This window comes from Cryptomeria japonica, chromosome 1 (genome assembly GCF_030272615.1).
Source record: "Cryptomeria japonica chromosome 1, Sugi_1.0, whole genome shotgun sequence".
In the NCBI taxonomy this organism is placed as follows: Eukaryota; Viridiplantae; Streptophyta; class Pinopsida; order Cupressales; family Cupressaceae; genus Cryptomeria; species Cryptomeria japonica.
The window spans coordinates 519,044,771-519,063,625 of NC_081405.1; the positions used below are offsets into that span (position 1 = coordinate 519,044,771).

Consider the following 18,855-nt stretch of genomic DNA (forward strand, 5'->3'; position numbering starts at 1 on the left):
TTTTTTAAAATACATTTTTGGTTAAAAAATCTCTAGCCCATTTTACACTACGACCTTTAGGGTGAATTGAAACAATTGATAAATTTGCATAGTTTTGAGATATTTTGGTTAGATAAAGTCTCGCAAAAGATACAATATTGAAACATGCCAAACTTTGATAGGATAGAGAATACAAGTAGTGATATATACACAAAATCATGTATTCCTACAATTATGTAAATGATTCCTTTACAAAAAATTCTAGAATATCTTTTCAACTCAAATAGATTTCCCTATAATGACAAGCAATCAAATGCTACCAAGAGTGTTAGTTTCGTGTAATGCTTGGGTAACAAGTGACCAATTCATAAATAGTATGTGTCATGGTATAAAATTTATTACACCAATATGTCAAGGGGTTAGATTAGTTTTAGATGACTCACCATTCATATATCTTAAACCTTATATAATACAGAGGATGCTTAATAGACATGAGATACAAAATATCCAAACTTTGATGGGAAAGTGCAAACAATCTCTAACATGTATGAATGAATTGTTTGTTCCCATACTTGGGTAGTGAAGTCCTTTATAAATTCTTCTAATGGTTCTTGCCAACTTGAAGTGCTTTTCAAGCATGGAAAACAATCAAATGTCAAAAAAATCATCAATTTGGTGGTGCTAGGGCATCCAACGAGCAATTTAGAAAACTACATTTCATGCCATGAAATTAACTATGACTATCCCTTAAATATGGGCTTTTTAATGCTATTGGATATTCTTAGTTTGTCTTTGTACTTGATGTAGATGTCACTGTATACTATGCACTCCCTGATGTGGTGCTATTATATGTCAACCACCCCCCTTGTTGCAAAATAGACATGTCATCTCCCACTCCTTCCTCCTTAGGTATTGCTCACTTGCCAACTTCACATCTATGCTAATGCGAGTTAGGGAAGAGACCTAGTAGTTGAGCGTGTTAACTTTGTGCCTATCAAAATCATACGTGACAATTTCAAATCACTTCCATTTCTTTTATGATGACCTACTTGACAATGCCCTTGCTTAATTAAGGCTCTAGATCCACATCATCAAATATGATGCCACATTAACATGCTTTTGTTGAAGTGTTCAAAATGATCCTCCCAAAAAGGTAGGTCGGTCGATAGTTGTGCATTAAGTCATATTTTATTAGTACAACAATGTGACACCACACGATTTGTTGCTTTTAGATCTATGACATACATTTTATTTAATTATGAGCGCTCTTGATCAATATGAACAACTTTAAAGTCATAACTACTAATACTGTCAAAAATATTGAACATAAAAACTGTTTTTATTCATATAATTTGACTATCAGCACATTTCTCTCCGCCCATAAATTTCTTAGTTGTCATCAAATCTCTTGTCTGACTGCCAGATAGAACTTGATTATCTTTGTTAAGTTCCATAATTTAATGGCGGTGGAATTTCATTATCAATTGGGAAACGATCGTTGATAGAATGTGCCTGAGAATCTCTTCTAGATTCCCGCCGCTTCTCTCTCACACTAGGTAGTTTTATGGCTTTGTGGCTGAGCGCCTTCTCTTTGTTGACTTTATTCTTTGCATAAACTTAAAAAACCTAATACTCTTCTAACATATCATGACATTAGGTTGATTTATGCTGGTAAAAGCAATTTCCATGTTCTAACGATTGAATTTGAATATAATTTAAAAGGCATCTTAATAGGTGTTACTCGGTTGCTTTTCTTTACTTCAAAGATGAGTGTTGGTAGTAATTGATTTACTGTACTGTGTATCTTTGCAAGGGATCAACAGTGTATTGAAAGAAGAAAAAAATTAATGTGCACGAGGCTAAACAGCACAGCCATTCAATGGAGAAGATCTGGAGAGTGGTTATTGTGATGTTGCTTTGGTTAACTTGTTCAGCATTTGGGACTTCATATCCCCATAATAATCAGCCTCTTTCCAAAATTGAAATTCATAAGACTTCCTTTGCCCTACATAATTCTGCTAGCATTGAGGTCACTCCCACTCTTCTTGGCATCAAGGTATGTTATAAACTTATAAGTATACTTTACATGCATTTAAATGTCAGTGAATGCTTTTAGTTCCTACGCCATCCAAATTACTGTATATAAGTTCTGCGAAAAGTTTGATTCTTTTTGCATTATATGTTGGTTTAGTTTTCTAGTCCTAGATGTGTTACAATGACCTATCTGAATAATTAACTCGAAGCAGTTAATAGTATTGCATAGTTAAGATGATTTACAATCCCCATTGTTAAAGGAAGCTAAGCACGTTAAATTCCTTACAGACATTCGTTTCCCTGAAAATGAAAGAGATAGCTCACTGCAAGTATTAATAAAAATACAATTTTTATGCTGTTTATCCAGAAGCTAAGCCTGTCATGCCGACTTGTCGCTTGAATTAGTTTATACACACGGAAATAATGTACAGGATAGTCCCTTTAGAGTCTAATGTCAGATTTGCTGCTGAATTAGATGCAACCCAGACTCTTTATTTGATACACCAGTCATATTTCTTGACATAGATACGACAGAGCATTAAGGTAGCCAAACCCCTTTCCAAGACAAATCACTTACCTTCTTGTCTGAGTTGTAGGAAGAATACTCTGTCTCACCTGAAGGACGGTTCTTAATAAACAAATAACTTGACCACATCCAAAGTTCTTTTGAGTATATTTTAATGTTGACAGCTAGCATCAGCTGTAAAACTTTTTGCAGCATGCTGGTTCTCATTTCTATAACAGTTTGTTTTAAGCATCAGTCTATCCGAAGGCATCCATCGTATTTAAAATGTTTTGATATTACAAATTTGGAAAATACTCCAAAACCTATTTAGCAGAGATTGTGTATTTTATTATATGTATGAAATCCTATTAGTGAATAACAAGTATGCAAGGAGCAGGGTTTAATGCTGTTTATTTTTCTCTTGGACCTTTTTGCTGTGCTTGATAGTGGCACCTTTACCAACGTTTCCCCAGGAATCAAAATTCTAAACTAGGCAAGAGAAATTGTGAATAGCAACGGATACCTGAATAGTAGCAGGGAAGAAAGAAGATTAAGCTTTAAGGAATGAAACGAAAGTACCAAAGAAAGAAGGCAAGGTGAAGGATATAAGTGAAGCAGTACGGGACTAACAGAGGAAGGTAGGGACACTTTTGGCAAACTGAGCAGGCTAGGGCATTCAATGGAGAGAAGAAGCGTTTTAAATCAGGCCTTTTCTCCATGACAGATCTAACTATTGACAGGAAGACTTCAAATTCGTTTGGACGATCAAATATTGAACAAGAAATATGTTTTACCCATATAACTTTTTTGTATCGAGTCATTTTACAAGCCAAAAGAAAGCCATTTCTTTTATTGTAAGTCATCGATTGAATCCTTATTTCCCATGATCAGAAATGTCAGGTTTGTAATCTCTAATCAGTATCTTCACGTATCTGACCAAAAGAGCTTTCCAATGCGTTGGATGACTTGAAGATCAGAGCTTGGAGGTGAGACAAAAGGCAAAAAAAAATGTTTAAGGCAGGGAAAAACGGACACTAAATGGAGAAGTGAGCTCCAAAAGGAAGGCAATGCCAAAAATTGTAAAGATAAAAAAAAGATGTCCTAAAATTTCAAAAATGAGAGAAAAATTTAATTCTTATTTTTAGTGCAAAATAAATTGGGATAGATGTGCAGTAGAACGACTCTTCAAATAAGAAGGGGAGGTTACTTGTAAAACAAAAAAATAACCTACTATGGACAATATATACTTGCTATTCACAATATTTACAGTGGTTTTATGGTAATTCCCACTCGTACTGAATTAAATTAAAGTATATATTTTTGGATTCACCTAATGTAAAATGCTAGGATGCTCTTCAACTTAAGGCAAACGGTTTATATATTTTTGACAGAGAATGAATCCTAGACTACACGCTTGCATTGTTTAGCTAAAATCAAAGACTTAATAATACAAGTACTCAAGGATTGAATAGTACTCAAGGATTGAATAGGTTAAACATTGTTATGTACCTAGGGATATGATATTATAATGTATTTAGATGGATGAAGATGATATGTGACATATATCCCTTAAGTTAATTATATTGTATCATGTGGATAATTTGTGTAACTAATTATGTTCGGTGACGAGTAGGCCTTCATTACGATTACCTCTCCGTTGTATTATTAGGAGGTCATATGAAGGAGGCGATTATCATTGTAAGGATAGGTGTGTGGAGTATTGTATTGTATTTGGAATATCTTGGAAATATAGCATAGAGTGGCTTCTTCCATTAGGAGTGTTGTATAGTGTTACCCTCCCTCAAGTGTTTACTTTATATTTGCATATGTTGGATATTAGGACATATTGGCCAATAAACATCTCATGTTTTGTGTGAGATCAATCTTCTTCATTATATTATTTTCATTACTATATGTGTGGATTTTATCAAACATAAAGAAACAAATACTTTGGTAAATTAATGAAGGATTTGGTACAAAGGCACGATCATTTTGAATAGACCTGCAATACAAAGCTTGGATATTTGATATAAACAATTTAATCTACCTTAATGCACATAACAAACAATTCAATAATAATTTAAAAGCAAGATATGTAGAATAAATTCTATTGAATTGTTATGAAATTCTAGCACTAAATAGCAATTTCAACAATATGCAAGCATAAGACTTACCATCCCCAAAATCTAAGTGCAAATGACGTTTATACTATTTATAGAGTATTTATTTCGATTTTTTTTATTCCTACTGTCTTTATTTCTTAGTTGCGTTTTGTGATTAATATATATCTATAGCATTCCCGTTCTTCCTTCTAGTTAGGTGTATCATTTATTTTTTTAGGTTTATTTTTATTGCTTTACTATCTTTTAGCTCTTTTTAGTTTGTTCATGTTTTTTGGTTTGTTCTAAGTGATTATCATTTTCATTCTTATTTCTTTGCTTTTTTTTGTTTTCTACATGCATTATTCCTTTTTTCAGTTTCGTGACATTTTTTTTTAGCTTTCCTTGCATTTCTTTGTTTTATCAACTTGGTTTAATTTTGCATTTGTTTATTTGGTTTTATATATATTTCACGTTTTTTTTTTTTTACTTTATATTTGTTTACTTAATCTTTCGCTTATTTTTTGCTTTTTAGTTGTTCTAGTTGAATAATTTTTTAACATTCCCTTTTAGATCTGATTTCTATTTTATTTCTTTTTATTTCAGCATTTTCCTTTGTCTTTAGATTTGTTTTCAGCTATGGATTTATTAACCCTTTTTTGCTTTTGTTATTCATTTCTTGGTTTTTCTTTATCCTTGACCTTCTCGTGTTTTGTGCTCTCTCTCTCTCCCCTCCCTTTCTCCTTTTTTAAGTCTTGGTCTGCAACTAACTATTTTACAACTCCTTGAGCTCTCTCTCATCCTGATGATGGTTCACGTAATGTTGATGCTTAAATTTCTTTTATGCAATCAAATCCAGAAGCACTATATAGATTGTTCATGGATTGTGGAAATGGAATGCCTCATTGAATTTGACATTATTAAAACCTCTAGATTAAACTATGTGCCTATATTACTCACAATTATGATAGATTCTACACCAAAAGCCAGCCCCGTCAAGTTTGAGTTATTGTGGCTTTAGTAGGAGTATCTATGAGATCACTTGAAAACATTACAACATAGACACCCAAGAGTAATATGCTTGAAGATGTTTAGTATAGTTTTCCAGACCAATTTTTTTTTTGCAATATATTTGAAGAGATGGCAAGGAAATGATAATGCAAATACTGGAACTAGTATATTTATGCTTATAAGAAATATAGTTGTACCATTCTGAAATGATCTATGCTAGAACTAAAAATGCTCACAACCACTTCATCATTTGCTAAATGCGAAATTATACACATTGTTCAAACTGAAACAAAGATAGTTTAAATCTCTAACCTCCAATTTGTAGCTGAAACACAATGAAAGGCTGTTATATTTCAGCAGACTGAACTGGAGAATATTATATGTAACAAAATCTGCAGGTGCAATCAATGTGTCCCATTTCCTGTCCTCACACTTTCTGTTCAACTCATATTTAAGCACATACGCAGTAGGTAAAGGTGTGTCTAGGGTTTGAGACCCAAGGACTTCAAAATCTGTTCGCCTTACCTTCAAACTTTAAACATTCCACTCTAACTTGCATGACTGGGGTTTAGGGCAGAAAATCTCCTTACAAGTAATACATTTGACACCAAAATATCAATCAATTCTCCCTTCCCTTGGTATGGCATGCTCCACTATTTAGTATGGCATGTTTTATGTATTATGAACCTCAAACTTGGGCTGCTGGAAATTATGGTAGGAAACTCTAGGAAATGTGCAGGGCCACTCACCCAACAATGCTCATGCATGAATATCCAGAAAATTGTTAATTACTATCTGCCAAGCAAAATTATTCAATGAAATCTCACATCTACACTTCAAGTTGCAGCTCAACACAAAACTGAAAATGTTTTATCAACTATTTAGCATAACTCCACCAATGTTCTAACATTCAATACACAGTGAATTCTGAAATGAATCCACTCTTAAATTGGCTAGGAGGGTTGCAATCTTGTAATGTCCCCTTCTCAGACTGATGGATGGAGTCTTAGCCTATTTTGGAAACCCATAGGCTAATTAGAGATTAAATTAGGGTTTTTGTCTTCAGGATGGTTTTCAAAGGGGTGTTTGTTGGATTTTTGCAGTTTGCTCTCTGGATTCCTTCTGGGTTTTTCATGAGCTTCAGGATGGTATAGCCATAGTTGAACTACTCGCGACTCGGCTCGACTTGCCAAGCCCCGAGGAAAAAAACTCGGGAAAAACTCGGCAAAACTCGGTGAAAAACTCGGCAACTTAAAAACACGCTTAAACTTAGTAAAAAATGCATTTTTTTTGCAAAATTTAATGAGAAGATGCATCCAATGAGTCAATAAATGATAACACAAAAGAAATAAGCTGATTCTAGATATATTTAAATGCAAAGTGTCTACAAAATCACATCCTCATGAGGAATGCTGATGGCTGGAAGCCTGGAAGCAAAATAGTAAATTACTAAATAGTTTTTATAAAAACAAAAGTAAATACATCATTACAAATTACAATTACAACTTCCTCTTCCCAGCTCTAGCAAAAACATGGGGAGAGGTAGAACTAGAGGGTCTAGACTGTCTAGTCGTATAAGTCTGTTGTGGGACTGGGCGTGACTGTGCCTCCTCGCTCGGTATGGTTGATTGAGACTCATCCTCCATCTTGGATGAAGCTATGTCTCCACTTGCCTCTGGCACTGGCAATGAATCCTCCTCCTCAATGTCATCCAGCCTGAAACCAAATCCACCCCCCTCCTCCATAGCCTGCCTCTCCAAATCAGTGATGTCAGTGTCGGAAAACAATGGAGGCTGCTCCTGTGATGTCCAATCACTGTAAGGATCTATATCATCCAAGTCAATTGGACCACCTTGTAGTTCCTCTACCTTCTTTACGTGCAATCGAAGATTATATTGCACGTAGACAAGGTCATTGAGCTGTTTCTGCGCTAACTTGCTCCTCTTCTTCGTGTGGATTGCTTCAAACAAGCTCCAATTCCCCCTTCCCAGCCCAAAACACAATCAAAAAACAAAAAATGCATTACTGTTTTGCCGTTTTCAGCTAAGAGACCCAGGTGGCCGAGTTTTTAACTCGGACTCGGCAAGTTTTCTGGCAAGTAGAAGTAGTAACTACTCGCCAGGCTCAAAAACTCGGTGAGTTTTTGAAACTCGCCGAGTAGTCCATCTATGGGTATAGCTGCATTCCAATCAGAGAAGATTTTTGAATTTACTATTTTTAGTAAATTACGACAATTGCTTGCTCTCTAGATTCTTTTTGGGTTTTTCATGAGCTTCAGGATGGTATAAGATGCATTCCAATCAAAGAAGATTTATGAATTCACTATTTTTAGTAAATTGCGATGGCCGTTTGCTTTATAGGGTTTTTTGTTTTGTTTTTTGAGAGCTCTAGTGTGGTTTGATATGCAAATTCTATGGAGATGATGTTTGGTCTTACTATTTTTAGTAGGTTTAGGCGACTGCTCAGAATGTGTTCTAATGAAGTCTGGGATCACTTACTATTATTAGTAGTATGCTTATTTAGTTAGTGCTATTTTTAGTAATCCTATTTTTGGCAGTCTGGTGGTTCTTTTTGGCAGTCTGGTTCAATATTTTCTTCGGGAATTTTAAGATGACTAAGGTTTTTATTTATTATTTTTCATAAGGCATTTTGGGTGAATATATTATTAACCTAATGCAAAAATAATAAATTTTAAATTTTTGGCGTCCAAGCTAGACTTGGAAAAGGTAACTCATTTTGATGCCTAGATGGGGGGGGGTTGTGGTAATTCATTAAAAAGTTATTTTTTTTATTTTACCCAATTGTGGCACCCAAGTTGGAGGGAAAAGGAATTTGACTTTTTTAAGGTCTCCAGTCTATAAATAAGACTCTTCTCTCCTTCATTTGGTTATGTTGGAATTTGATAACGAAGTGCTACCAAAATGTTTGCAGAATCTTGGCTTCGGGGTTGCGTGCCCTCTTAGCTTTATCACAGTTTCGAGTTTGAAAGATAACTCCTAGCTGTCTGAGGAATTTCATATAGAGATTTCTAGTGGTTTTTAGAGAAGATTGGTGTGTTCTTTCTGGAGAAAAACAAACCCTACAGTTGAAGTACATTTCTATTCATCTTGGTTCGAGTTGTTATTTGATTGTTGTGGGTATGTGTAATATCCCCACAATTTTTTTTTGAAATTTAGCAGTTTACAACACAACAAAGACCCGTTAGGGTAAGCAATGAAAATACAATAATTCTGAAAACTACAACCCTTCCACTTTCTGATCATCAAGTGCCTAATCTGGGAAGGTGAGAGCACACAGTGTTGAGGGGATCGTTAACTGCAAATACTGAAAATTATTACAAACTTGGGCGGCAAGCCAACCCCTTCCGCTTATACAGCGGGTGATGGAAGTTCTGAAATTTCCTGGCGATAAACCAACTAGGAACAAACCAAACAACTGAAACAACAATCACTCTACCGCTTATGCAGCAGGAGGACTTGAAATGAAAATTACTATAAACTCCATTGCTTATTCAACATGAGGACAACATTACAAACATCTCAACCGCTTATGGAGCGGGAGGACAACATTACAAATAGAGAAAGGTGGCATGGCCAGCCTCTTCCACTTATGCAGTGGGAAATACAAGTAAATTGCAGCAAAGGGATTGATCATTACTACTGAAACAATCTTACAATAATGAAATCTGCAACTACTGTCGGAACAAGAGAATTATCAACTCTAATAGAAAGAAAGTTCTACAGGAGATTACAATGGAAAAACACCAAACTTGCAACCCAATCACAAACTTAATCAAACTGAAATGAAACTAACAACAACACCAAAATGAACCAGCAACAATGAAAAACACACAACTCACTCAAAACTCCACCAAACAGCTCCAAACTGGCGGCAAATGATTGCTAGGGGATAGGCAATCAGACCCCCAGCTCAACAACCCCATCGAATCACCAATGAAAATGCTGCACGCTGCCCTAGGGTTGGCTGGAAATGTACGGCCAACAGAGAAGTTCGATCAGCAAGTTAAAAATGCACACCAAACCAAATAACACGAGCCTCTAGATGATGAATCGTCCAACAGAGAGGCTTCCAACGAGCTATTACCTAGAACAAACAATCACTCGAGCAGGAAGATATGACTGAAAAACACCTACAGCCACTCCAAAAACTAGCAAACTGAAAACACACCCCACACACCAAACTGAAAATCTCTCAATCTTCTTCGATCAGCACAATCTATCTCTTTGGATGAAAGATAGTCACAAATAATCAGCTAGGTACTGTCTTTCAAGTACGAAACTGATGGTTGCTAGGAAGCTTTCAACTTCGAAGCTCAATTCTGGCACCATTCCGACATCATAACATTATCATTCAATAGGCATAAACCAAATGAGAGCTCAACTCTCTTATTTATAGATTTCGAAGGCTCAAATTCAAATTCACATGGTGCCTAAATTCACCTTTTTTCACTTGCATTTCATTTCATGGCCCCTTAAGGCTTGGCGTCCCCTCTTCAACTTTCCTAGTCAAACTTTTTCCAAGGTCAACAAGTTAAAACATAAAAACATCATAAAGCGTGTAATATTTTTTCCTTTCCTGGCGCCACCTGACTTAGGAAATAAAATGAGACTTGGGATAAAAAACATATATTTCCCTTCCTAAGTTGTTCTTCCACAAAAATAAAATATTAAAACCTTAGGCTAAGGTAATAATATATAATAAAATCACTTTTAATACCAAATTGAGCCGGAAACTGAAGTACTGAAACCATCAAAACTGAACTGGGTTGGAGCTTTGCATTGAACTGCTAAGAATAGGACTGCCTGATATAGCACTTATTAAAAATAGTAAGTCCTGATAACAACTCCAAAAATATTGCTCTTCGAACCTAGTGGATGAGCTCAGACAACCCAAAAATACCTAGAAACCTTGACGGTTGCCATCAACTTACTAAAAATAGTAAGTTCTGAAAACTTCCTTGGGCAGAATGTATGTCACACATTTGCGAAGCTCTTGGAAAGCCCATAAGGAATCTGCAGTCTGAATTGTAGAATTCCAACTAGTCCATCATCTAACAGCACACACAGATGTCCAAAATGAAACCTGAAAGTTGTCTTCTCAATGTCCTCTTCCTTCATTCGAATCTGGTGATACCCTAACCTCAAATCTATCGTAGAAAAGTACCGAGCCCCATGCAACTCATCAATCAATTCATCTATTCTAAGAATTGGATAGTTGTTCTTGATTGTCTTTTTATTCAGGGCCCTGTAATCAATACACATCCGCATTGTTCAATCTTTTTTCTTCACCAAAACTATTGCTGATTTAAATGGGCTTTTTTGGGTCTTAAGTGCCCCATCACTAGTAACTCCTTAATTGCCTTTTCTATCTCATCCTTGTGTCTCTTAGGATGCCGATAAGGAGTAGTAATTATTGGTTTTGCTCCCTCCTCCAGCTCAATGACATGCTCTATTCCCTTTTCAAGAGGGATTCCACGAGGGATACTCCCGAACACCTTGCTATACTTAGATAGCATTCTCTAAACATATGGATGATAACTGCTCTTTTGCTGATTTGGAATTTTAGGAACTATTGGTGTGATGAGACACTTTGCTACCCACCCAACCTGATCATGCCTAATCAATTGCTCCATCCTCTTGAGTGACATTACTCTAGGTCCTCCATCAGAAATTCCTATGAGTACCACTTTCCTACCCTGATGCTCAAACCTCATTTCCAACTGCTGCAAGTTGAAAGAGAACTTTACAAGTGACAACACCCATGTCATGCCAAGAATAAAAATCATTGTCTCCCATGTCCACCACATAGAATTCATCTTCCAGCTCATAGTCACCAAACTGTATACACAATTCGGTAATCTTGCTAGTACAAGGAAGCTTGTGCCTAGTAGCTACCATCAACTTAAATCCATCATGTTCTTCGGTATGCAACCCCCTCTTAGCTACAAACCTATTGCCAATAAAATTATGCATAGCTCTAGTATCTATCAAAGAAACTACTAGTTGCCCTTGTATTACACCTATTACTTTGAAAGTGATTGCCTTTCGGGCACTAGTAAGTTGTGTAATAGTCCTACCATCTTTGGGCTCTTCTTTTGATGTATTTTCCTCCTCACTACTCTCTGAATTAGATTGTTGGTCTGATTATTCTGATGCAGATTCCTTAGCAGAATTTTTTTCCAACTGCTTAGCCTTTGCCTTCATCCTGCATTTATGTGAGGGGTCCCATGGCTCCCTACATTGGAAACATGATTTTCTCCTTTTGAGGTCATTTAGTTTCTCACCATCCAACCTGTTTGAATCATTCTTGGGTTGATGTGATTCCCTTTGGATTTATTTCTTGTCCTTACTGTTCTTATGGCGGAATCCCTCAGACTAGAATTCACTCTTGGAAGTTGAAGCCTCCATGTCTCTAGCCTTTTAGATGGTTTCCCATAGAGCAGGTGGATTGAGAGCCTTAATCCACTCTCTCAATGGATATGTCAACCCATCCATAAAAAGTACCATGAGTCTTCTTTCTGACATATCAGTGACTAAGACTGGAAGCCTCTGAAAATATGCAATATATTTGTCAACTGAACCCCACTACCTTAATTGTTCTAACTCTTTGAAATACAACTCTGAATCCTTCTTATCAAATCTCTCAATCAACCTCTCTATAAAATCTGCATAAGAAGTAATCCTATCATGTCCCATAGTGATCATCCCATGATGCCACCACTCATGTGCAATGCCATCAAGATGTATCATTGCATACTTAATGGCCTCTTCCTCTGGCATAGGGTTGAGTTAGAAATAGGTATCTACCTTTTGAAACCAAGCTCTAGTTGTAGTCTTCCTTGAACCATCGTAATAAGTAAGGGTCAATTTTCCCACCAACTTTTATAGATCATAATTTTTTGTCCTATCACTAGTACAGGGTGTATGCTTCATTCAACATTAGTGCAGTCCCTCAATGATATACTAACTTGGAACTCAGGTTCTCCACTCTCCCAGTCATGTCTAAATTGATCTTGCAAATCTATTGGTTGAGGCTCATTATCAACTTGATCTTGCAAATCTGCTAGTTGAGGCTCATTATCAACTAGTGCTGGTACCTTAGGTGGAAAGGTAGGCATAAGAGGCCTTGAACTGATGGTTCTAGTTTGCTGATTTTGAACTCCACCATGTATCGAGTTGTCTCCTTGGCCATTATTGCCTCCATTGTTACCTCCATTATTGTTGGCACCAACATTTATCCCTACTTGACAAGCCATCATTTTTGTTGATAACTCCAAAAACTGATTTTGTTGTTGGGCCCTTTGTTCTGCAACTTATCCTCTAACCAGCACATCTGGCAAATTCAGAAATCTCTCTTCTCCCCAATCTTTGGTATTCCTATCACCTATATTTTCTATAGATTGTACTTCTATTGTTCTCTGTTTTTTTGTTGTCCTCTGCTCTTCTGCAACCAAATTTGTGTTTGACCTGTTTCTGCATGTGTTATAATGGTGTGTAAAAGGTGGCTGATCAAACCCTAATATGCCACTTTTTTTCGTTTTGTATCCTTTAGGATGACAGGATACAATACCCTGATACTACTATAATATGCAACCCTATTTGTACTTTGTTTTTTTCTTTTGTTTTTGAATGTGTTTTTGATTTGTTTTTGCAACATAGTGCAGATAAAGAGATAATAATGCAACACTTTTCAGTTAAGAAAATGACTAATATTATAAATAACACAACTGAAAATTCCATATTTAATTTTTGATCTAGAAATACATTTTGTCTCAAAAATAACAGCCTAGTTCATAAAAATATCACTCCAAAATGAATGCCAACTCTCACAATCTGCTCCAAGGCTATGTTGAACGTATGCAAGGAAGTGTAAGTACAAAACACCCCAAAATAGCAAGTGTGACCTCCTCAAAACACTAGACACCCATCAAAAGAGTGTATGGCCAGCAAGGTAGAAGATACAAGTTACAACCAGCAAAATTGAAAATATACCCTTCTCAATCTTCTCCAAAAGTGTTCTCTTTAAATTTGATATTCAATAAGCTCCACAAATCTGAAAATGTAAACTCCTATATTCCCAAATGTGACCTCTAAATGAAATCACTAGATTATTCTCTTGATTGCATCTCTTAACAACGTGGAGAATGTTGCCCACAAGGGTTTTTGTCCTCACAAACCTATGAGAAGAAGAAATCTCCCCAAACCAGAAGTAATATCAAAATCAATACTCACATCTCCTGAAATGAGAGACCAAATCTTCCTTTTTATATCATTCTTTTGGCTTTTTGGTTGCTTTTTCGAAGAAACACTTTTTGCCTTTTCACTACTTTTTCAAGAAAACACTTTTTGCCTTTTCATTGATTTTTTGTAAAAGTACTTTTTTGCTTTTTCGATATTTTTTGGAAAAGCACTTTTTTGCTTTTATTTAATAAGTCACTTCCATTTTTAATCTCCCAATGTAGCATTAAATAATAAAGGCCCATCCATTAAAATAAATCATCTTTAATTAATAATTGGCATCTATAGTTCCTTCATTAAATAAATTTAAATAATGATGAAGTTAAATCTTGATTTAACTTTATTAATAACTTATCATTATTTAATTTAAAGTCCCCAGGTTATATTAGAAGTTGAGATGATCATCAAAACTGAACTTGTTGATGTGTTTTTCAGGATGCCTTGAACACAGAATAAAATACCAAGTATTCTATCCTCTCTTGAACAAAGAAACCCCGTATGCTAAATAATATGAACAAATGAGAGAACTCCAAGATTTACAATGCAAACAATCGACTTTTAGATGTGGATAGACTCAGTGTTGTATGATGTGATAATGCTGGAATCATAAGGGGACTTATGCTTAAGAACACTACTGGAACGTGCAATCTATACTAACTTGCCTGAAAAATAAAAGATAAAAGGAGATAAAGAGTTAAGAGATCTAATCAAATCTTGAGGACAACGTCAATAAAGGATGATGCTTTGATAGACGGTTTCCATAATCTAGCTTTGCTTCGCCATGTGAGAACAACTACACAAAACTGATGCAATCTCCAAAGGATAACGAAGGGTTTTCATATCATAAACATTCATTCAAACATCCAATACTTGCGCAATTCAAGTAAATATCCACAATTGAACTAGTACTTAATGAGGTTCAAACTAACTTTGCATTGTAGCTTACAATCAGCAAACCACAAAAAGTATGAGCCAAAATTCTATCACATATCATGACACATCTCCATTATAATCAATGAACTTTATCTAAATTTGAGAAGTAACAAGAAACCATGCAAAATGTAAAAAAAACACAAAGAGATCCACCATGCTTCAATGAAAATCATATATTAATTTCAACAAGTCTTGGCAACAACTTTTTGCTTCCTCCCACTCTATTGATAACTGTTAACTGTCTACTGCTAGTAACTATTAACCTTTACAAGTGAGAGGATTGAGCCTTATATAGAGGTCTCATTACAATTCAATGGTTTAGATTGATTCAAGATCAATGGTTGAGATTACATGATAAAGCCCTAATTAGGATTAGTCACAACTTTCTTTTGACCAATGAAATAATTACAATGTTTAGGACACACGTCCCTCTTTAAATGTGCACCAATTAGGAATGAGGTTAGGTATGTGAAACAATATTGATGTGGTGCCATGTGTCACTTTCTCCTTCATTGGATGAGTTAAGTTCATTGCACATGGACACTTCGACTTGGAATAACTTGATTGGCTGAAGATGAATGAATGCCACCTCAACTTGCATCTTGTAGATTATCACAAAGAAGTGTTTGTGTTGGGGCAATATCTCTTGATACTCAACATTATCCAATTGCCTGATCTGATGATGATGGGGTATATTCCCAAATTATATCATCTTTAGATGATCAAGTATTCTAACTTTGCTTAACTCTTCTGAAACTATCTCCTTGATCACACTTGCATTTCTATCCTCTAACTTGGGAACTTCATTCTTGTGTTGCATTTCACCTTGATCCTTGTATTGAATCCTCGCCTTAGACTTGAATTCGCTGCCTTGATGCAAGGTATCTCCATGTTGCAACGTTATGTTGTGTTGCATATACACCCCATCTCCAATAGGGACCCCTTGTATTTCGCCTACTCATCTTGCAACAACCTTGTCATATTTAAGATTGTATGAAGGAGAGAGATTGGATCAAAATCATAGGAGTGTGAGAGTTACCAGAGATGAGGCACAATGTATGGCATGAAGGTGTTCTTTAAAGCCTTGCAGTGGCAACCTTGTGCAAAGTAAAGTGAGAAAGCCTAGAAACAGGTGAAATGTAAAGAATGAGGATTCAAAGGTGTAAGCCTAGGAGCCTAAGTGTATCCCAAAATTGGCCTCTTACAAAGAGCTTGAGAACTTATAAATGTTTAAAGGCATGAGAAAAAATTAAGGATTCGGGTTTAAATCAAGCTCAAGACCTGCCTCTTGCAAGACAAGAGTTAGGAAGTCCAAGCTAAAACATAAATTTGGCTTAAGGATGGACAAACTGCAAAGTAAAAAACGCAAATTGTTGGCCAACTCACACGTTTTGAAATTTTTGCCTCCAAATTCGGTGTTTGCACTCAGAATGGGAATAAGTTCCTAATCCTAAAGACCTTCCAATCATCGAATTTTGCTCAAGGACCTTCAAACTTGGTACTTGTACACAAAACTGGATTAGTGATAATCCCCAAAATCTTCCTAGCACCAAATTTCAGTGAAACCACTTCAAATTCAGTATTTACATTCAGAAAAGGAATAAGTAGTATTCCAAAAAGTTCTCCAGGCATCGAATTTGCAGCCTCCATGACATTTCATGTTTAAGCAGATTTGAGTTAGTCCAAATCAAAAGTTGTGAAAGGTATCAAAGTTTTGAGAAGAAATTCATGAGCACAAACAAGTATTACAATCCAAAATATGGTGTTTTGAACTCATATCAGAAATTGGCCACTATTCCTAAAAGTATTCCCAACACCGAACTTTCACCCAAACCACCTTAAAATTTGGTAATTGTAGTCAGAATAGGATAAGTGTTATTCCTAAATGTTTTCCTATGAGATGTCTATTAATGCATTAGTAGCTTCTGCAAGATAAGACTCTCCTAACTCTCTACTCTGTTATTAGTTTACTCATTCATGCTTTATGTTTATCAGACTATAACATTGATCATAATTATGATATTGATATTGGATAATGATGGATTAGATTGACGATCTACTTAACTATGTTAAGCGTCAATCTAAAGGGCTGTCGGGCTACTAACCCGACAGCATATTAATATCTATTCATATATGAATCGGCATTAATATGCTATCGGGGTATTAACCCGATAGCATATAATGCTAACCGTAATTGTTATTGTTTACTTTATATTGATCCATTATTATATGCTTGATACCGATTCATTATCGGGTATGTTTTATCTGAAACAATTAACAAATACCGATTCATGATCAGATGTGTTTATAAAGCGCTGTTATCATTAACAGTGATACCGATTCACCATCGGGTATGTTCATAAGCATTAAACGATTCATTATCGCATATAAGCACTGTTATCATTATACCGATACATTAATGTTTGTAGCACCGATTAGTTATGGATCGGTTAATGTTAGTAAGGGTCACGACCAAGTGACATCTTGGTCGGACATGTCTAAAAAATATGTCCGATCAAGGTGCCACTTGATCGTGGCCATCCTACTACTTATACATTATTCAAACCAAAGGAGATGACATTGAAATCGATACATGTTCATCCTCCTAACCTGCAGTAAAAGAAAGATAGCAATATTAGTGTCATAGTCATAATATCAAAATTAAAATACACCATCCTGCATATAACCTGTTCATTAAATTGGAAATTACAATACTTTTACATGGTATCAGAGCCACGTTGATCGAACTTGAGGCTATTTAATTTCGTGAAACAAAGTTAAGAACAAGTTTATATACTACATCACATTTCTTCAAATGGCCAGTGCTATCAGATTCGAAGATAGACTCGGAGGTGGCGATGATTTTTCAGCTTGGAAATTCAGAATTCAAATGATCTTAAAGGAGAACAAAGTGGATTCGTTTGTTCAAACCAAAAGTGATCAACCCGAAAATGAACCTGACAAATCAGCATGGATTGAGGGAAATGAAAAGGCAATAAAAATAATAGTTGATGGGGTGAGAAACAACATAATGCCCATCATAAGAAAACATCAGACAACCTGTAAAATGTTCAAAGCTCTTGAAAGCACATTTGAGATATCAAATGCAAGTTGAACTCTAGCATTAAAACGAGAAATAAATCACATCACCATGAACAAAGGGGAGACAATCAACGCCTACTTTATGCGGATATCAGTTCTAAAAGATGAACTTGCAACTCTGGACTATGAGATCCAAAGCAAAGAGTTGACACTCATTGCTTTAGATGGGTTGCCTAGTGGATGGAGCACATTCGTCCAAGGCATCAGTGCAAGGTCCAAATATCCCAAGTTTGAAAGATTAAGGGATGACTGTCTCCAAGAAGAATCAAGATTGAACAAGATGGGAATGAAACACAAGAATATAGATGAAGACCTACAAGTTCTAAACACCAACTCCACCAAGCATAACAAGAAAAGGCAGTTTAGAAAGAGAAAAGGTTGTCAAGGCAAGAATACTTCAAAGAAGGACTTATCTCACGTTCAATGTTACAGATGTGATCAGTTCGGACACTTCGTTGCAAAATGCCCGGAAAGAACAAAGAAGCATGCTACATTTGTTAAAGCAGGAAAGACTAAAGGGGAAGATGACTCCGGGAAATACGTATTCTACTCAGCGCTCACAAGTCAAGCTTCTAACAAAATCAACTCATGGGTGATTGACAGTGGTTCATCCAGGCACATCACTGGGTTTAGAGAAGTACTTGATTCCATGACAGAGGAGAGTGATGAGGACGTAACCATCGGAGATGACTCCACACATCCAGTCAGAGGAGTAGGAACCTGCACCATCAAATTGAATACAGGCATAACCCTGTGGCTTGAAGGAGTACTATATGTCCCTGGCATCAAAAGAAATCTAGTCTCTATATCAGCACCAGAAGATAACAGATACAGAGTGACATTCATGGACAACAAAGTATTGGCTTGGCCAAAGAACTCCTCCATCAAGAAGGCAATGACCATTGGGCAGAGACGGGGCTATTTGTATGAACTG

General features: G+C 35.9%; 1 protein-coding gene across 1 annotated transcript in view; it reads left to right on the forward strand.

The window, feature by feature from the left end:
* Positions 1 to 1,353: 1,353 nt before the first annotated feature.
* LOC131857981 (probable inactive purple acid phosphatase 1) overlaps positions 1,354 to 18,855 on the forward strand; it is a 144,608-nt gene continuing 127,106 nt past the window's right edge. The window contains exons 1-2 of the mRNA XM_059210811.1: positions 1,354 to 1,535; positions 1,793 to 2,035. Of these exons, the coding sequence (XP_059066794.1) occupies positions 1,859 to 2,035 (177 nt within the window). The 5' untranslated portion in view covers positions 1,354 to 1,535; positions 1,793 to 1,858. The remainder of the gene's footprint in view (positions 1,536 to 1,792; positions 2,036 to 18,855) is intronic.